Source organism: Mytilus trossulus, chromosome 7, assembly GCF_036588685.1.
Source record: "Mytilus trossulus isolate FHL-02 chromosome 7, PNRI_Mtr1.1.1.hap1, whole genome shotgun sequence".
Lineage (NCBI taxonomy): Eukaryota > Metazoa > Mollusca > Bivalvia > Mytilida > Mytilidae > Mytilus > Mytilus trossulus.
In genome coordinates this window covers 70,150,183-70,172,399 of record NC_086379.1, presented here as the reverse complement: position 1 = coordinate 70,172,399, position 22,217 = coordinate 70,150,183, and the positions used below count along the sequence as shown (strand labels likewise).

The following is a 22,217-nucleotide window of genomic DNA, read 5'->3' as shown; positions in this document are numbered from 1 at the left end:
AAATTATAATCTAAATCATCACAGTTAATTTTGCATAGGTTAAACACATATGACCATAAAGATTATTTTTAATTTGTTTCATGTGAACCAGTTTTTATTTAATTTTAATGAAAATATTTTTCACTGCATCCACTCATTACAGTAATGGAATTAACTTCACAGTTTATATGAACTTTTTTTTCTAAGGAAAAGAAAGCTTTTTGAATACTTAGATAAAATTAAATATAGGCTTCAGAGTTACATGAAATCAATAAATGAAACCCTCATACAAAACCACGAAATTTTTAATACCTATGAATTCAGTATTGTAATTCCCAAACAATCTCTATATACTTAAATATGATTCCCCAAGAGTAACCATTCTTAAAACAAACATAAAAAGAAATATATTAACAATAACATATACAATATCAATAATAAATAAGGATTTACAATTCTATATATCACAATTATCTGTTTAGCACAGTTGAGTCATGTTCATCAAAAATGTATGGTTTTCTTGTACAATAGAACTTCATGCCACCACTTATAAACAAAATGGGAAGGAAATATCATTCAGATAATCAGCTTAGCCATTATTTTATTCTATTCACTTTAACATAAGTGATGCTTGTGTGATTAATAGGCAAAAGAAAAATGATACAAAAAATATCAATAATTAATCAAAAATCAAAAATACTTTATAAGTGGGACTTTTCACGATAAACAAATTACCTTAAGTTACTGTGCAGATAAAAATTCAACAAAAAAGCAAGATTGTTTAAATATTAAAAAAAACAACATATCCAATATTTTCCTTCCTGGCCTTGAAGGCATAAAACTTTGCTCAGTGCTCCGAGCACAAAAATCGTGCTCGAAACATGAAATCCAGCAATTTGATTGGTTGATTTTCGAGTCCGAGTACAAAAATCATGCTCGAAAGTTTTATGACTGTGAGGCCTGATCTCTGGCAACTTCAGTAGTTGTTAAAAGTCATCCGTCACTTTTCTTTCTATTTTGTTATTATTAGTGATGACATGAAGATTTTCTCCATTAATAAATCTATAAAACATATCAAAATATAACACATGCAATAAATAAACAATATAATGTAAAAGTGGATTTTTATACTTTTTTTATGCATATTAATTATTAGATAATGAGTATGGTAGTGTATACAAAGTCATGCAAATTAATTCTAAGGGATTTGACAATCTTCATAAATATAGGCAATATTATTGCTTAAACCACCAAAGGTGGTTGAAATTTAACTCATAAGAAGTAAAAACACAAAAATACTGAACTCCAAGGAAAATTCAAAAAGGAAAATCAAAAATCAAAAGGCAAAATCAAAAGTCCAAACACATCAAAGGCTGTTTTAACCAATATATGTTCTTATGTAGGTTTTTGAAAATATTACCCATTTTGCTTTAGATTCTAAAAAGACAAACATATGTGTCAAATCTTTTCCCGTAAATGTTTCTTATCTATGTTAAGAAGTTTCCTGTGGGAACAGACTATGTGAATGGTTGGTGAGAGTTACACAAACTGAGCACATTTACAATTAAAATGACTACATGTGTAAAATGATATGAACACATTTGTATTTAAATCAATAAGCAGTAACAGAGAATTTGTTAAACACGAAATGTCTTCATTTTACAATTTACTACTTCTAAAATGCAATGGAAGGTTTAGGGCAAATATGCCAATATCACACACAACCAAAACTTCACTGACAGTCATCTATTATTCACATCTTAACAGGCAGTTCAAAGACACACCCACCAATGTCCTCAATAAAAACTATCAATATCTTTCCAACCACAAGTTGAATTATAGTACAAATACTTTTGTCTGGATGGGAAATATTCAAACGTTCACAAACTTATAAATTAATTTTCTTCTAATGAGAAATAACCAGGCTAACTATAAACAAATACTATGAGATCTGAAACAAAATCTTTATACATCATTCATTCCTTCCAGGCACCAATGCATTAACATTTAAAACAATTTTCTATTCAAAGAGCTGTATAAACCATAAATATTCAGAAAAATGGTATTCTTCGATTAAAAGGTTATGTTTCCACAAACATTTGAATTGAAGATATTGGTAGGTGATTGAATGAGTATCTTAAGTAGTGATAAGAAGGACATTAGTCGACATCACAAGTTGGAATAAGTCTGAATTATTTCTAAAAAATAATTTTTGAATATCGGTTCAGTATAAAAAAGCAAAAATAAAACAAAAGAAAAAAAAATCCCATTATGCTCCTTAACAGAAAAACAAACAAATAACTTCAATATAAAAAAATTTAACAATCATTTCAAAATAAATATAAACTATTTAAAATAAATACTTTTCTGTCAACAAGATCATGTCCTAATGTTTCTATATAAATATTCTCAGGTCAATTTATAAGTAGTATAATTTACAATGAATTCCTTTTTCTCAAAATTAAAGATCAAAGGCTCCAATCTAACAGATCATAGGCCTTAATAGGAAATATTAAAGGTGCAAACATAAAAGATCATAGGTCCCAAAATAGAGGGTGAAATATGATTGTCCTCTCAATTTACACATAAGCAGTGTTAACATGCATACATTAAAACAATATTCATCACAAATAAATGGCAGAGTTTTCCACAGGCATAATAATTCCCACGCTTCCTCATAATTATCCCTGGAATGTACAGATAACAACCAACTCTCTCACTATTTCAGGTCTGTACCATCATCTCTACAAATATAAATAAACATGAATTAATGTTATGTTAATGAAAATATCAAATAGTTTGTTCCAGCCATTGCTTCAATGACCACCACCAAAGGATAAAAATAGTAAAAAAAATATTAGAAGTTCAACATACCAGATCCACAATGCTGGTTCCAATTTTGCTGAGTACAGGAAAGCATAAATTTAAACTTGATAATGTAAAAAAAAATCAAAAAAATCAGGACAGTATTGATTGTTGGAAAGCACCTTTTAATCATTATAAAAATATGTACAATTTTAAAAATGTAGACCATAAGTCTTACCACATGGAGGAAATAAAATATAACTTCATCAGATTAGGACAGTTAACCAGTTATAAATTGACTGATACTGATATGGACAGTTATTATACCATATGCAGTAGTGATAGTAAACTAATAATTCACTAGCAGATAACATGTCTTTCAGTCCATTTGTTGAGGAATACCTAGTTACCATAGGTATTCCTCAATAACCCAGAACCAGGAAGTAAATCAAAATGATTGGGGATTAAATGATACAAACTTGACTTGAGGAGAACCAGGTGCTTCTGTCATGGCTGGAGATTCTCCTGTTGATGGGGATCCTGGGATATCTGTTGGGGCCTGTAACAAGTCAATCAATATTATACTCAACAATCATTTGATTATTCCCATATTGGTTGTTAGTCATTCAGTGCAGAAAACCTTAATTGCTCCTGATCAGTTATCAGTGAAGGATTAAGTTAAGTGCATAATATAACATAATTGGATATTTTTTTGGAATAAGATCCACTATGAAAACAAAATGCAAAAAAACAACATTGGTGACGTTTTCTTTTGGAAGCTGACTGACATATGCCAAATATAATTTTTGATGATTGAATAACTATAGGTTATTTTGCATCTTCTTTATAACATAAAGCAAAAAAAGCAAAAGATCAAAGAAATTATAAGATAAATCAATCTTATACTCAAAGAGGCTATAAGTCTGCGGATAAAATAGCATTCCTTATTTTACTGAAGTAGACAGACAATTCAAATTGTGTTCAGGACTCCCTAGTTTATTTCAATTTTCTGGGGAGCTATTTTACATTTTCCTCACCAACTTCAAGATACTGAAAGACAATGAATTATGAAATAATTTGACCAGTCTAATTGTAGTCTGTATCTTACCTTTTCTGGGGGAGTTTTAGATGTGGGGGATGTAGATTCATGTTGAAGTTCACTCCTTATTTCCTGTGCTGTTTTTGTGGAAGGTGATGTAGGTTCAGTCTGGGAATCCCCTTTCTGAAATAGATTTGTTTTTACTTTTTTGTCTTTGTCTTTTGAATGTGTTTCCTCTTGGACTTGCATGTGGTATTTATATGTTGTTTCAGTACTGGCCATTGTTCCTGTAAAATACAAACAAATACAATATGAGATTATTTTCTTGGATCTATTGAACCACTTTAAACATCTGCTCAAACTATACTAAATATGCTGCATTCAAACAATTTGATTTATCTAACCAACATCACAAATGAAAAGAGCCAAATGTTTACAAAGGACAATCATTTATAAATATATGAAAGTTTTGTATAGTGAAATGGAACCAAAATATTGGTCAAAATCGTGTACTGCCAGTTTCAGTTCTATTGAAATGAAAAAGTGCAAATGGTGTCAATAAGAACTGTTGATCAGTACTTGAAAAAAGTTTTAAAGGGAAGCAAGCTGGAACAACCTTGAAACTGAATTTTATAAAATCAGACATAATTTTTTGGACAAACTAGATATCATTGAGATGGAAGCCATCTCTGTGGGCCCCGCTGTCAATAACGTTGGGTAAATAAATATAGTGTGAATCAAAATTGTAAGCGATGGACAGACCAACAGACAGACAGACCTTTTACCTAGGAAATTGTACATACATCATGACACACCCTCTGGTGTTGGTTAAAATGGATGTCAATTATAATATTTGAAATCAAAACGGTTCCCAAGATATAGAGCGGACACAATCTTCAACTCAGGACACAAGGTTGTCAACTAAAACCAAAGTTTTTTTTACCTTGACCTTTGACCTAGGAAGTTGTACATACATCATGACACACCCTCTGATGGTGGTTAAAATAGATGTCAAGTATAAACTTTGAAATCATAAAGGTTATCCAGATATGGAGCGGACACGATCTTTACCACAGGACACAGGGTTGTCAACTGAAACCAAAGTTTTTGACCTTGACCTTTGACCTAGGCAGTTGTACATACATCATGAAACACCGTCTGGTGTTGGTTAATAAACATGTTAAGTATTAAGTATAAAATCAGAACGGTTATCTAGATATGTAGCGGACACGATCTTCATCACAGGACACGGGGTTGTCAACTGAAACCAAAGTTTTTGACCTTGACCTTTGACCTAGGAAGTTGTACATACATCATGACACACCCTCTGGTGTTGGTTAAAATGGATGTCAAGTATAAACTTTGAAATCATAAGGGTTCTCAAGATATAGAGCGGACACGATCATCACCACAGGACACAGGGTTGTCAACTGAAACCAAAGTTTTTTTACCTTGACCTTTGACCTAGAAAGTTGTATATACATCATGACACGCCCTCTGGTGGTGGTTAATAAAAATGTAAAGTATAAAGTATGAAATCATAATGGTTTTCTAGATATGGAGCGGACACAAAGTTAAAGTGTTACGGACGGACGGACAGACTGATCACTATAGGGCGACCCGACTTTTAGTCGGGGCCCTAATTAACATTGTTACACTATAAGAAAGTCTTTCATGTTCATATAAACCTGCATAATACTAACCAGATTTCAAGTTAAATGTTCTTCCTTTTATCTGATCTTTAGGTGGTGGTGACCACCAATTCAACAGGGAGCCAACTAAAGGAACTTGTCTCAATACACCCTGTAATCAAAAATAGAAGTTGTCATCAGATAATTAAATATATTCAAATCAAATGAAAAGTGTTATGTTACAATTTTTTTTTAATCTTTGAATTTCACAGCTACATATATCTTGTTTTAAACAAATAAATTATTCCTGTTTGAAAAGAATTTTTCAACAATTGCTTATTGACTTATTTAAATCATCTTTTATATTGATTTAGTGTATATATATGCTATATTAATACTGGTTTTAGGATTTTGTTATTGTTATAACATTGAAATGCTTGATAACTGTAAACCAAATTTTAACAGATCAGGATAGCATTAGTTTCAAAAATATCTTAAATTCATCATGAAAATAAACCCTATGTGCATCCATGGTTATAGGATTTCTCCACGGTGAATATTTAGTACTTCTAAAGTCTATCAAAATAGTGATTTGTTACTATGAATACTTTCATGTAATAGGCTACCAATTTTCATAAAGAAGATCCAGCATTCAAGCCAATTGGATATTTCTAAAAAAAATTATATCTTAAAATTTGCAGTTTCGTTAAAATAATACTCGCCCTACACCCTAATGGCGTACAAGGGAAGTTAGTTAGTAAAATAAAACCCAATAGATCAATAATATTCATTTAATAGTGAGGCTGAATGGCTGATCTATCTGATAATAACTTTATACTTATGATGAACATTTAGTAGTGATGATAGTTTAGATAGCCTACCTCCTGTTGTAATTTTTCTTCGGATTCTTTCTTTAGATCTTCGTTAGCTATAGTAATACCCTGCTTTATAAGATCTGCTAGAGCTTCAAAATACTGAAAAACAATTAAATCTTCATTAGCTATAGTAATACCCTGCTTTATAAGATCTGCTAAAGCTTCAAAATACTGAAAAACAATTAGATCTTCATTAGCTATAGTAATACCCTGCTTTATAAGATCTGCTAAAGCTTCAAAATACTGAAAAACAATTAAATCTTCATTAGCTGTAGTAATACCCTGCTTTATAAGATCTGCTAGAGCTTCAAAATACTGAAAAACAATTAAATCTTCATTAGCTATAGTAATACCCTGCTTTATAAGATCTGCTAGAGCTTCAAAATACTGAAAAACAATTAAATCTTCATTAGCTATAGTAATACCCTGCTTTATAAGATCTGCTTAAGCTTCAAAATACTGAATAAACAGCTGCGCCATGAGCGCATGATACGCCCGACGTCTTGTGTGGAAGTTTTATGCAATAATCATAAATAGTTTCTGAGAAAGTTTTAAGCAATAACCATATATTATTTTTGAGACACGGCGGGACATGTAAAACCCCCAACCCTGTTTTTTTTTTTACAAAAAACTAAATATCACTAAAATAAAATTTTGAATCAAAACCAAAAAGTATACAGATCTTTAGATTAATATAACAAAGAAGTGTGTAAAGTTTTAAGCAATAATCATAAATTATTTTTGAGATAAGGCGCGACATGTAAAAAAAAACTCCCCCGTTTAACAAAATACTCAATAACTCCAAAATAAAGTTTTAAATCATCACCAAAAAGTATACAGATCTTTAGATTAGTATAACAAAGAAGTGTGTAAAGTTTTAAGCAATAATCATAAATTGTTTTTGAGATATGGCACAACATGTAAAAAAACCCTCGCCCTTTCTTACAAAATACTCAATAACTCAAAAATGAAATTTTGAATCATCACCAAAAAGTATACAGATCTTTAGATTAATATAACAAAGACATGTGTAAAGTTTTAAGCAATAATCATAAATCGTTTTTGAGATATGGTGCGACATGTAAAAAAACTCTCCCCCTTTTTTACAAAATACTCAATAACTCAAAAATAAAATTTTGAATCATCACCAAAAAGTATACAGATATTAAGATTAATATAACTAAGAAGTGTTTAAAGTTTTAAGCCATAATCAAGAATCGTTTTTGGGATACAGTGCGACATGTGAAAAAAACACACCCCTGTTTTAGTTACAAAGTGCCGTAACTCAAAAAGTTTTAATCTTATTTTCACCAAAAAATATACAGATCATTTGACCATCATAAGAAACAACTATATTAAGTTTCATGAAATTTGGATAAGTCGTTCTCAAGTTACGGTGCGACATGTTTACGCCGGACAGACGGACGGACGGACGGACGGACAGACACCGGACATTTGTATACCATAATTGCATATAAAAACAATTACATCTTCATTAGCTATAGTAATACCCTGCTTTATAAGATCTGCGAAAGCTTCAAAATACTGAAAAATAATTAAATCTTCATTAGCTATAGTAATACCCTGCTTTATAAGGTCTGCTAAAGCTTCAAAATACTGAAAAACAATTAGATCTTCATTAGCTATAGTAATACCCTGCTTTATAAGATCTGCTAAAGCTTCAAAATACTGAAAAACAATAGACCACTTTCGAGTTCATTTGTCACCGGCAAAAACTCGTCAATTATGCACGCCTTTATGACGTCATTTACCAGATAGAGGGGCTCGCCTGTATCCCTGCACTATTTACGTTCATCAAGCGTCTTAGTGATCGTCTTTGTGCAGGATGAACTAGAAATAATTGTTGCTCTGTAGGTACTTACTGACAATTCCCTAATGACAGCAGTGTTGATTGTCAATTTTGAGAATTCATTTTGCCGAATAATTCGTACAATATAGAATTATAGTTTTCCAACCACTCGCTCAACATTGGAAGGAAGTGACAACACCCCTAAACGCACAAATGACGGTGATAAAGGCGCGTATAATTGACGAGTTTTTTCCGGTGACAGATGAACTCGAAAGTGATCTATTAGATCTTCATTAGCTATAGTAATACCCTGCTTTATAAGGTCTGCTAAAGCTTCAAAATACTGAAAAACAATTAAATCTTCATTAGCTATAGTAATACCCTGCTTTATAAGGTCTGCTAAAGCTTCAAAATACTGAAAAACAATTAGATCTTCATTAGCTACAGTAATACCCTGCTTTATAAGGTCTGCTAAAGCTTCAAAATACTGAAAAACAATTAGATCTTCATTAGCTATAGTAATACCCTGCTTTATAAGGTCTGCTAAAGCTTCAAAATACTGAAAAACAATTAAATCTTCATTAGCTATAGTAATACCCTGCTTTATAAGGTCTGCTAAAGCTTCAAAATACTGAAAGACAATTAAATCTTCATTAGCTATAGTAATACCCTGCTTTATAAGGTCTGCTAAAGCTTCAAAATACTGAAAAACAATTAAATCTTCATTAGCTATAGTAATACCCTGCTTTATAAGATCTGCCAAAGCTTCAAAATACTGAAAAACACAATAAAATATATTTCTTAAAACTTTTTCTTTGTTACAGCGTGATGCAACATTTAACACTTAATCCAATACAAAATACATCATGAATTTTCTTGTTTCAAAGAATTGGAAGGTTGATTTACAACAATTCTTTCCATGAAAACTTACTACACTGAAAATTAACGGTCTTTATTGAACATTTAATTAGATGCATAAGGAAATAGTGTTAGTTTTGCTTCCACAACTTTTGATGCAGAAAAATTGAACTAAAACTAAGATAGATTTCATCTGGCAGATCAATGCCACTGAGGTAACAAAGAATATCAGCCAAAACAATAATTCCATATAATGTATCAGTTGTTTCTGTTTTGTTTGTGTATATTTACACAAGGTTAATATATCATGCATGTGGGACAATCATGTAAATAACAAACTTTTGACAAAGAGGTCAGTCTTGTTGATTTGAACATTAGGAAAGATATTAGAACCTCATGCTTAGCATAATACAGTAACTCTTCCGTTTACTGACTCCTACATTGAGTGAAGTTTCTTCTTCCTCTGAGATTCTATTTTCAGTGTGTTTATTCTTATTTCATTCCTTTTTTTTTTTTACAATTTCATGGATCACAGAAACTTGCTGTTTCATTTAGCTATCATTACTCTTTTTTTTCCTTTTTTTTCAACTTTATAAAACCAATTTAGCCTACCCTAGATGACTCTTCAATCTCTTTACCACACTTCATCACATGATCTATTAACTCTTCCACATCTGTGTCATCTGTGATCAAACCAAACTTTACACACGCTAACTCATTCTCTAGTCGACCTGGCAAAAATGAATATTAACTTAAATACGATACAAATTTACACATTCTTATACAATTTCTAACAGACCTGCAAAACATATTCATTATTGCATTTACCAAATTAAAGAACCTGTGTGCATGTTGCAGCAGTATATTTAGGTCTAAGTTCAAAGGGGCATATATAACTCCTAGAAAAAATACATAGTATGTTCTTATTATCTAGAAAGTTTCATGAAATTCTGTTGTGTAGTTTCAGAGGAGTTGAGATGACAAACTGTTGCAGTAGTATATTGAGGCAAATAAGTTCAAAGGGCGTAACTCCTAGATTATTTTTTCTTCGTAATTTCCTGTTGATATGCCCAACTACATAGTATGTCCTTATTATCTAGAAATTTCATGAAATTCTGTTGTGCTGCATCAGAGGAGTTGCGTTGACAAGAACAGGACTTAGGCACAGATGGACAGACTGATGGAAGGGTCAAAACATTATATCCTCTATAACTGTGTTGCATGGGGCATAATAACCCTATTGTAGTTTACTTAGTATACTTAGAGGTTTTTCAATTATATTAAGATTTTTCAAAATTTTACACTCCTGCAAATCGTGTACATCCCAACATCTAAAAGACACTTGAGTACATATCTGAGAGTCATTGCACTAACTGACAGCTAGTTCCAAGCCAATCACAACTAATATGGATAGAGAGAAGGTACAGTCTGAAGCCATAGTTTAACCAGAAAGAAGGCAGACTGAACATTACTAAGAGCTTACAGCATTGCACAAGGTCATGTTTTTCTCTGGCTGTTTATGACGTCTTTACACTAAATCCATTGTATGTTGGATGTGTACAGATTGATTGCTTAGTCTTAGAGGCATGATTTTTTTATTAGTTGTTAATGGCTTTGAACTAGCAGTCAGATAACTGCGAGTACTCTCAGATCTGTTCATTGTGTCTTTTTGTGTCGGGATGTATAAGTACCCGGCCACGTCCACTATTATTTTTTGTCTATCTGATGAGTTAAGCCTTTTTCAACTGATTTCTATAGTTCATTCTTATGTTGTACTGTTTTACCACTGTCCCAGGTTAGGGGAGGGTTGGGATCCCGCTAACATGTTTAACCCCGCCACATTATTTATGTATGTGCCTGTCCTAAGTCAGGAGCCTGTAATTCAGTGGTTGTCGTTTGTTTATGTGTTACATAATTGTTTTTCGTTCATTTTTTTACATAAATAAGGCCGTTAGTTTTCTTGTTTGAACTGTTTTACATTGTCTTATCAGGGCCTTTTAAAGCTGACTATATGCGGAATGGGCTTTGCTCATTGTTGAAGGCCGTACGGTGACCTATAATTGTTAATGTTTGTGTCATTTTGGTCTTTTGTCGATAGTTGTCTCATTGGCAATCATACCACATCTTCTTTTTTATATAGAGAGAAGGCACACTCTGTAGCCTTATTTTCTTCACTAGCAATATATTATTTCTACAATTATAACTTGTAATTTATAACAGTGTTAATAGCTTACCCAGTGAGAATGCCGTATCAGTAGCTTTCAGTTTCTTCACTAACTCTATGTTAACAGTGTTAATCTCATGTCTTGGTTTATGTGATAAATGATCGGAATGATTGACACATGATTCTGGTAAATATCTGTAATCAAATAATAATACTATCATCAAAGACATTTGTAACATGGTTTTAATACAAGCGTTACTGTTGATTCACTGTTATTTGTTGGATACCAATTTTTGTGGCTTTCGTTGGTACAGGTGAATTTCCAATAAAAATGTTTAACAAATAACAAATTTTCTGTAGGCTTGTATACAGACTTCAGCAAAACCACGATCTGCAATGGTGTTAGTTTTCCTTATTCCACGAAAATCAGTACCCGCGAAAATAAGTGAATCTACAGTACTGTGAAAAAAGAAAGAGATTAAAATTCTGCATGACTTTCACATTCTAGAGTAATGTAATATTCCATATATTAGAAAAATCTGCTATTCAATATCTTGTAAAAATTATATATTACTATACATTTTGTATCTCTCCATTTTATTGAAGATTTTAATGGATAGTCAATAATATTCCTTTATACTTTATTATAATTCTTTTTTACAAATTTGATCATTTAAATAATTCAAAACATTTCATATCTCAACAGCCTGAGATAAGGATGGCCTTGTACATACCAAAATAAAATGGCATGACGTAGGATTATAAGCGTTCAGAACTATTGAACCATATATATTTAGTCATGTTCTTTAATTCATAAAATTACAATCCATGTTAGTACGGATAAAGGCAATAATAATTGTGTTTTTATTACAGCCCCAAATATAAGTTAACTTACTGCACGACCCCAAGTCCAGCCCATTTTGGCATCTCTATCAGCTTCAAATTCTTTTGCTGATCCACACAAGCTCTGAATTTGTCTCTCTGACCAACAGTAGCATCTAATATGTTCTAAAAAATTGTTAAAATAAATGAAATTAAAAGCATGTTTTTTTATAGAATAGAAAAATAGGAGCTGATTATGTGGTGTGACTGTAAATGCAACGAAAATCTATATAGAGTCTACATGGATTTTAGTGACTATAGTATAGGTAACTGTACAGCCTTCAACATTGACAAATCCAATCCAGCACCTATATACAGCAAATACATACTAAATAGTAAAATTATTCTAACAGGATATAAAGCTTCTTTTTTTTTTAAATCAGTTACACATTCACAGCAATGTTGCACTCAGCAAGCAGGAGATAATACACTGTAAGGTATCATCAATATATGGTTCTAAGTTCAAAGGGAGATAATCAGCTAGTTCAAAGGGAGATAATCAGTTTTTTCTTTTTTTGTTGTGCATGCCTGTCAGGCAAGGTTTATGGGTATGTTCCGGACCATATGAGTATTTGGACCATACGCGTATGGTCATGACCATATGGGTATATACTCATATGGTCCGACCATACGCGTATGGTCGGACCGTACGCGTATGGTCGGGGTAATTAACAGGTACATTTAAATGCTTAATATAACTCTTCATATAACCCTTCTAGATGTCACGTCATTAAAAAGACACTACCAAAAGTCATTTTATCATAGATCTATTAAAAAATAATAATAACAAGATTAACAAAATAAAATAAGCAGTTTCACACAGTAAATTTCATCACTAGTCAAAACTATAGTAAACACATTTTTTTTCATTACCGATAATAAATTATGTTTAATATTACCAGTGAATGGCAAAATGTCGACCTGGGAAGATAATTTTCAAAAATATTTTAATTAATTGTTACACACGGAGTCAACTGTTTTACTATAACCTGACGTAAAAGTCGACAGGACAAAGAGTCTAATAATTTGCTCCCTTTTGAAACTTAATATAATAAGCATAAGAAGTGCAACATTCAGAATTTTTATACTTGTACGTGTTTTGTTTAAAAAAATGAATGACGTCAACGGCAAGGACACTAGTTTATTTTTTTAAGTTGTCTGGTGATATGATGTACTTCGGTCATATTACGATATTGGAGATCTAGAGGTTTTGAAAATCACCGTAGACACAGCTATAGTACATGTACCGTGTGGAAGTAAATTTCATACATGCAAGAATGCAACTTAGCCATTAAAACTAACTTTAGCATCGATATTTAATGTTATCTAAATTGTAAATAATACAATTGCATGTAGTAATCATTGTTTTTTTATAAAGTTTTTTAATGCATATTATTGAAAAAAATACCTGTATGGTCCAAATACTCATATGGTCCGGCCCGTTTATAACCAAACGAGTATATACTCATATGGTCCGACCATACGCGTACGGTCGGACCATACGCGTATGGTCGGACCATATGAGTATACGCATATGGTCATGACCATACGCGTATGGTCCAGATACTCATATGGTCCGGAACAGGTACAAAGTATAACAAATTTTACACAATCTTTTTATATGTGTATATACCTGACAGATGAATTATAGGTTGCCATATAATGTGTCTTATCATTACCAGTACTTATTATTCATGTGGTAATAGACTTACTATCTGGTCTTTCAATTTCACAATACTTTCTTCTACATCTTCTGGCTTTATTCCTTTCACTAAAAAGAATAAATTCAATATGAAACATCAATTGTTTATATGAAAACATATTTTAATAAAATTATATATCATTATCTATTTCAAATTTAATACTTTAAACACTAACAGATAAGGGCTATTCCATTGAAATGTATATTAGAGGGTAAGAAGGGTATTTCAAAATATCCCTCCAAAAAGAGAACTATTTTTTTTTAGATAATTTGGCATGATACTTGCTCAGATAAAAATATCTATAATGGAATTGTTAAGGCCCAAATATGACCTTTAATATATTTCTTTTGTAAAATTGTATTGTTACACAGCTTGTTGTCATCTAACAGATCGTTAACTTCCCCTTCCCCCTCTAACACATGACAATAAATGAAACCACAGTATTTTAAAGTATTACCTTGAGCATACTCCAAAGGAGCAAACCTTAGACAGATGCCTTCTTTTTCCAATTTCACAATCTGGAAGTTTAGTTTGGGACATTCCATCTGCATTGTTTCTCCTAACTAAATATGAAGTATAAATTATTCCTTTTTTTCTCAAACATTTGTGAAACATTTTATAGAGGAACTTTTAAGTTTTATAAATTCAAGAATTTAAAAAAAAAATAATTGTATATTGTTGAAACTAGAGGCTCCAAAGAGCCTGTGTCGCTCACCTTGGTCTATGTGAATATTAAACAAAGGAAGCAGATGGATTCATGACAAAATTGTGTTTTGGTGATGGTGATGTGTTTGTAAATCTTACTTTACTAGTCTTGCTGCTTACATTTATCTCTATCTATAATGAACTTGGACCAGTAGTTTCAGTGGAAAATGTTAATAAAAATTTACAAATTTTATGAAAATTGTTAAAAATTGACTATAAAGGACAATAACTCCTTAGGGGGTCAATTGACAATTTCGGTCATGTTGACTTATTTGTAAATCTTACTTTGCTGAACATAATTGCTGTTTACAGTTTATCTCTATCTATAATAAAATTTAAGATAATAACCAAAAACAGCAAAATTTCCTTAAAATTACCAATTCAGGGGCAGCAACCCAACAATGGGTTGTCAGATTCATCTGAAAATTATAGGGCAGATAGATTTTGATCTGATTAATAATTTTACCTCGTGTTGGATTTGCTCTAAATGCTTTGGTTTTTGAGTTATAAGCCAAAAACTGCATTTTACCCCTATGTTCTATTTTTAGCTGTGGCGGCCATCTTGATTTGATAGTCGGGTCACCGGACACATTTTTAAAACTAGATACCCCAAAGATGATGATTGCCAAGTCTGGATTAATTTGGCCCAGTAGTTTCAGAGGAGAAGATTTTTGTAAAAGATAACTAAGATTTACGAAAAATGGTTAAAAATTGACTATAAAGGGCAATAACTCCTAAATGGGTCAACTGACCATTTCGGTCATGTTGACTTATTTGTAAATCCTACTTTACTAAACATTATTGCTGTTTACAGTTTATCTCTATCTATAATAATATTCAAGATAATAACCAAAAACTGCAAAATTTCCACAAAATTACCAATTCAGGGGCAGCAACCAACAACGGGTTGACCGATTCATCTGAACATTTCAGGGCAGATAGATCTTGACCTGATAAACATTTTTACCCCCATGTCAGATTTCCTCTAAATGCTTTGGTTTTTGAGTTATAAGCCAAAAACTGCATTTTACCCCTATGTTCTATTTTTAGCCGTGGCGGCCATCTTGGTTGGATGACCGGGTCACGCCACACATTTTTTAAACTAGATACCCCAATGATGATTGTGGCCAAGTTTGGTTCAATTTGGCCCAGTAGTTTCAGAGGAGAAGATTTTTGTAAAAGATAACTAAGATTTACGAAAAATGGTTAAAAATTGACTATAAAGGGCAATAACTCCTAAACGGGTCAACTGGCCATTTCGGTCATGTTGACTTATTTGTAAATCCTACTTTACTAAACATTATTGCTGTTTACAGTTTATCTGTATCTATAATAATATTCAAGATAATAACCAAAAACTGCAAAATTTCCACAAAATTACCAATTCAGGGGCAGCAACCCAACAACGGGTTGACCGATTCATCTGAAAATGTCGGGGCAGATAGATCTTGACCTGATAAACATTTTTACCCCATTTCAGATTTCCTCTAAATGCTTTGGTTTTTGAGTTATAAGCCAAAAACTGCATTTTACCCCTATGTTCTATTTTTAGCCGTGGCGGCCATCTTGGTTGGTTGACCGGGTCACGCCACACATTTTTTAAACTAGATACCCCAATGATGATTGTGGCCAAGTTTGGTTCAATTTGGCCCAGTAGTTTCAGAGGAGAAGATTTTTGTAAAAGATAACTAAGATTTACGAAAAATGGTTAAAAATTGACTATAAAGGGCAATAACTCCTAAACGGGTCAACTGACCATTTCGGTCATGTTGACTTATTTGTAAATCCTACTTTACTAAACATTATTGCTGTTTACAGTTTATCTCTATCTATAATAATATTCAAGATAATAACCAAAAACTGCAAAATTTCCACAAAATTACCAATTCAGGGGCAGCAACCCAACAACGGGTTGACCGATTCATCTGAAAATGTCAGGGCAGATAGATCTTGACCTGATAAACATTTTTACCCCATGTCAGATTTCCTCTAAATGCTTTGGTTTTTGAGTTATAAGCCAAAAACTGCCTTTTACCCCTATGTTCTATTTTTAGCTGTGGCGGCCATCTTGGTTGGTTGACCGGGTCACGCCACACATTTTTTAAACTAGATACCCCAATGATGATTGTGGCCAAGTTTGGTTCAATTTGGCCCAGTAGTTTCAGAGGAGAAGATTTTTGTAAAAGATAACTAAGATTTACGAAAAATGGTTAAAAATTGACTATAAAGGGCAATAACTCCTAAACGGGTCAACTGACCATTTCGGTCATGTTGACTTATTTGTAAATCCTACTTTACATAACATTATTGCTGTTTACAGTTTATCTCTATTCAAATAATATTCAAGATAATAACCAAAAACTGCAAAATTTCCACAAAATTACCAATTCAGGGGCAGCAACCCAACAACGGGTTGACCGATTCATCTGAAAATGTCAGGGCAGATAGATCTTGACCTGATAAACATTTTTACCCCATGTCAGATTTCCTCTAAATGCTTTGGTTTTTGAGTTATAAGCCAAAAACTGCATTTTACCCCTATGTTCTATTTTTAGCCGTGGCAGCCATCTTGGTTGGTTGACCGGGTCACGCCACACATTTTTTAAACTAGATACCCCAATGATGATTGTGGCCAAGTTTGGTTCAATTTGGCCCAGTAGTTTCAGAGGAGAAGATTTTTGTAAAAGTTAACGACGACGGACGACGGACGCAAAGTGATGGGAAAAGCTCACTTGGCCCTTCGGGCCAGGTGAGCTAATAAAAAACCTGATCATTCAAATATCTGAAACAGGTTATTAATGGTATTACAAAGTTAATTTAGATCTGAGTAGCTAAGCTATTAATTTTTAAATCAACTCCAACTGAAGTTTAAATAAACCTATCACATAAAATTTAAGCTGGAAAGAAGTGACATTTGAAATGTAAGGGGAAGTAAACAAATCCCAATTAAGGAGCCTGTAACTCAGTGGTTGTCATTTGTTGATGTGCTACATATTTGTCTTTCGTTAATTTTTTGTACATAAATTAGGCTGTTATTTTTCTTACTTGAATGATTTACATTTGTCATTTCAGGGCCTTTTATAGCTGACTATGTTGTATGGTCTCCTATAGCTGTTAATTTCTGTATCATTTTGTAACTTGTCGAGAGTTGTTTCATTGGCAATCATACCATATCTTCTTTTTTTTATATGTAAAGGACCTTTATAAGATAAGAACTATTGAACAAGCCTGATGTGATACATACCCACATATTAAGAGCATCATAATACACAGCATTATGATCTTCTTCTGGTTCCTCCTCCTCCTCTACATTAGTACTGTAGGGTGCAATCTGTATCCCTGTCTGTGCTCCATCCTCTGCATACTGAAACACAATGTTTGGTGTCACAATCTCAAACACAACCTGAAATATACATCAATTAACATTTCATGAATTCATACAAAACATGTAGAAATGATAAAGAGTAAAAAGCACCAAAAAAAAGGAAATGGCCCAAATATCATTTTTTTTCTTGAAAATTACTCATTTGTCATAGATGATATCCAATTCAACACAAAGTAATATTTCAAAAAGCTATATTTACATGAATTTACAATTCCTAAGACCACTGATACATATGTTTTAAAACAAAAAAGTATAATTACTTTATAGTCCTAAAATAGAATCACATAACAAATATTTTGCTGTGAATTTTCTTCAAAAGATCCTTATCTATATCTAATAATTACTGTCACCAGTCAAACATATTTGCATTCATCTATCATTGCAGTTTTTTTAAGAATGAATATAAGTTATCAGAATTTGACTTCTTATTATTATGATACGAAAGGAGTCATATTATTTATATTTCAAAATAAAAACCTTGCAATAATTAGCTGATCAGGTTAAAAAGACAATTGAATGACCTACCAGAGCAGAAATGGCTTTGAATATTAAATCCTTGATTCCTTTCACATCTTCCTCTTCTTTCTTTTCTATACTCTGTAAAAAGAGAGAAAGAAAACTTCTATCAAATGAATTAGTATGTTGACCACTAGATATCTTCTGGTTATTGTCTTGCTAAGCTGATGTCACTTCTCTTTTTATTCATATTCTAATCAGTTCAGAGTTATGTTAATTTTGAAAATATATTTGCTTATTGAATTAAGATCAGAAACTCCAAAAATAATTTTGATCAAAAAGGTTATGAAGATTCTGTAAAAAGTTTCACAGGAAATCCAGCTACATAGTTTAATAGCAATGGCAGCAAGCTAACTTCCCCCTAATGAAGTTGGGTAATTCCAATGTGTAACATGGACTTTCATTGTGGTCTTCAAGAGTTTGTATTTGTTTAATGTAAACTTGTAATATTCAAAGTACATCAACTTACATATTGTTTTATTGTTGCCATTTCATTTATTCCTTTGTATAATGCTTCAGCCTACAAAAAGAATTTGCTTTATTAGGTCATATTTCAACAGATGTTAGAGAAAAAACCTCCTTCCCTAAATTTCAACATTTTACGATGAAACACAGTAATCTTATTTTTAGTTGAGAGCTATTCACAAAACAAAAAAAAACAAATTAATAAAGATATAAATTAAAAATACACATTGTTTCAACAATTAAAACTGTGAAACAGAATGATTGCAATATCAAAGCATTTTTTAAATATATGTTTTTAAGAAACAATGAGAAATGTTATATTCTGCTATATTTATTCTTTGCTATAACATTACCACTCACCAGATCACATGATGACTTGACTCTGTCGACGATGCCATCATGTCCTAAACTCTGCAGACATATCCATAGAGGGAGACAATTCAATTTCAGTTGTGAATTAAATGTGTTTAGACCAGCTGCTATCACCAATGCTGGGTCATTTGTTTTGTATAAAGTCTAAGTAATGTTAAGGTGGATTATCAACAAAGTTTACCAATGTTTAAAACATAAAATATGTTAATTACATCTTCTATTGGTTTGATAAGTAAACATTGACTAAGAGAAATATTATGTCATTCTGATAGTACCCTTCATTTCAAAATGAAATACATATATGATGACACAAGCTTCAACAAGAAAGTGCACAGGTAAAAAAAAGAAACACAGGACAGAAACAATGTATTTATGATCCTAGCAAAAAATATAATTTTCAATAATAAATGCTCATTAAGTAATTTTATAGGGTTGTAAAAACATTAACTGTGTACACATTTTAAGTAGAAAGACAGACTGACGGTTGGACCATGAATCTGTGCAGTCCAGAAAGCACCATTTCCATACTCTCCTAGATATTGCATGAGTTAATTCTAGAACTCTTTTAAAAAAAAAAGGTGTACATGATGTGTTTATCAAGGATACACAATAAGGAAGACCAGGTATACCTAACCATCTACCAATAGCTAGAGTCATACTGTCCCCACACTTAGCATTCTGTAAAGATGTCGGTACTGAGAACATTGTCAGGGTTGCCAAAGTGTTTCTGAAATGATAAAAATATAAATGTTGCAAAACAAAAACCAGATGCTCCGCAGGGCGTAGCTTTATACGACCGCAGAGGTTGAACCCTGAACGGTTGGGGCAAGTATGGACACAACATTCAAGCTGGATTCCGCTCTAAATTTGGATTGTGATTAAATAGTTGACACAGCATAGGTTTCTGACACAGAATGAATGTATTCAAATGAACTTAAAATTTTTGTTTTCTCTTAGAGCAGTTCACTATGCTGTTGAATATTAATCCTCTAAAAAAAATGTTTGAAGAAATTCTTTTTATTTATGAAATTTCAATTGAGAAAAATTGAACCCAATTTTTTAATCACATCCTCCTTTCCCTTATTCCAAAACTAATTTCAATTAAAATATTCTAATGGAGTTTGCAACAATTACTACTCATTTAAATACATCATAAAATATTAAGATGTAAAAAAACTGCTTGTTATCACTGAATGGTAAAGATTATTTAAATTTATCAGTTGGTAGTAAAAAGTGAATATACATTGTATATTGTATATAACAAAGATTTAAGTTGATTCTGGACAAAGAAAGATAACTCCAATTAAAAAAATTTCTTGCAGATATTTCTTGCTTACTATACTGGACAAAGAAAGATAACTCTTAATTAAAAAAAAAATTTGCTATTTCACAATATTGTGAAATTAGATATTTCTTGCTATTGCACAATACTGTGCAATTGAAAAGACTTGCTATTGAACAATACTTAATATAATAATTTTAGATCCTGATTTGGACCAACTTGAAAAATGGGCCCATAATCAAAAATCTAAGTACATGTTTAGATTCAGCATATCAAAGAGGCCCAAGAATTTATTTTTTGTTAAAATCTAACTAAGTTTAATTTTGGACCCTTTGCACTTTAATTTAGACCAATTTTAAAACTGGACCAAAAATTAAGAATCTACATACACAGTTAGATTTGGCATATCAAAGAACCCCAATTATTCAATTTTTGATGAAATCAAACAATGTTTAATTTTGGACCTCGATTTGGGCCAACTTGAAAACTGGGCCAATAATAAAAAATCTAAGTACATTTTTAGATTCAGCATATCAAAGAACCCAAAGGTTTCAATTTTTGTTAAAATCAAACTAAGTTTAATTTTGGACCCTTTGGACCTTAATGTAGACCAATTTGAAAACGGGACCAAAAATTAAGAATCTACATACACAGTTAGATTCGGCATATTAAAAAACCCAATTATTCAATTTTGATGAAATCAAACAAAATTTAATTTTGGACCCTTTGGGCCCCTTTTCCTTAACTGTTGGGACCAAAACTCCCAAAATCAATACCAACCTTCCTTTAATAGTCATAAACCTTGTGTTTGAATTTCATAGATTTCTATTTACTTATACTAAAGCTATGGTGCGAAAACCAAGAAAAATGCTTATTTGGGTCCCTTTTTGGCCCCTAATTCCTAAACTGTTGGGACCGAAACTCCCAAAATCAATACCAACCTTCCTTTTGTGGTCATAAACATTGTGTTTAAATTTCATTGATTTCTATTTACTTTAACTAAAGTTATTGTGCGAAAACCAAGAATAATGCTTATTTGGGCCCTTTTTTGGCCCCTAATTCCTAAACTGTTGAAACCAAAACTCCCAAAATCAATCCCAACCTTTCTTTTGTGGTCATAAACCTTGTGTCAAAATTTCATAGATTTCAATTAACTTAAACTAAAGTTATAGTGCGAAAACCAAGAAAATGCTTATTTGGGCCCTTTTTGGCCCCTAATTCCTAAAATGTTGGGACCAAAACTCCCAAAATCAATACCAGCCTTCCTTTTATGGTCATAAACCTTGTGTTAAAATTTCATAGATTTCTATTCACTTTTACTAAAGTTAGAGTGCGAAAACTAAAAGTATTCGGACGACGACGACGACGACGACGACGACGACGACGACGACGCCAACGTGATAGCAATATACGACGAAATTTTTTTCAAAATTTGCGGTCGTATAAAAAACTAAGCAGAAAGATTTTTATTAACATTGTAGTCATTGAAGCCTGATTGTTCATGAAATATAATCGACAATAAATTTTATAATTTCTGTAAAATTTTTATTTTTTCATACTTTTACCATGCAAACAAATCTGTAAATTTTATTTATTCCTACATTGCACCAACTGTTGTTTTTTCTCAGCAGAACATCAGTATTAAAATCAACCAATTCACAATGAAAACTTTGTGATCAAATAATTTATTTTTAAGTCACAGTTTACACTTTTAATTTCAATGATATGATATGAACTATGTATTTG

At 31.8% G+C, this 22,217-nt stretch overlaps 1 protein-coding gene across 2 annotated transcripts in view; it reads right to left on the bottom strand.

Annotated features, from left to right (window-relative positions):
• Positions 1 to 943: 943 nt before the first annotated feature.
• Positions 944 to 22,217, bottom strand: part of LOC134725708 (putative pyridoxal-dependent decarboxylase domain-containing protein 2) — a 38,826-nt gene continuing 17,552 nt past the window's right edge. Inside the window, exons 10-24 of one of the 2 annotated variants that reach the window (XM_063589735.1) lie at positions 19,796 to 19,916; positions 19,178 to 19,333; positions 18,822 to 18,872; positions 18,362 to 18,433; positions 17,696 to 17,854; positions 14,204 to 14,309; positions 13,756 to 13,814; positions 12,057 to 12,169; positions 11,232 to 11,356; positions 9,610 to 9,728; positions 6,336 to 6,428; positions 5,527 to 5,626; positions 3,893 to 4,110; positions 3,264 to 3,343; positions 944 to 2,723 (exon numbers count right to left, since the gene is read on the bottom strand). In XM_063589735.1, coding sequence (XP_063445805.1) covers positions 2,699 to 2,723; positions 3,264 to 3,343; positions 3,893 to 4,110; positions 5,527 to 5,626; positions 6,336 to 6,428; positions 9,610 to 9,728; positions 11,232 to 11,356; positions 12,057 to 12,169; positions 13,756 to 13,814; positions 14,204 to 14,309; positions 17,696 to 17,854; positions 18,362 to 18,433; positions 18,822 to 18,872; positions 19,178 to 19,333; positions 19,796 to 19,916 — 1,597 coding nt within the window. In that variant the 3' untranslated portion in view covers positions 944 to 2,698. The remainder of the gene's footprint in view (positions 2,724 to 3,263; positions 3,344 to 3,892; positions 4,111 to 5,526; positions 5,627 to 6,335; positions 6,429 to 9,609; positions 9,729 to 11,231; positions 11,357 to 12,056; positions 12,170 to 13,755; positions 13,815 to 14,203; positions 14,310 to 17,695; positions 17,855 to 18,361; positions 18,434 to 18,821; positions 18,873 to 19,177; positions 19,334 to 19,795; positions 19,917 to 22,217) is intronic. The other variant, XM_063589736.1, reaches the window with a different exon arrangement.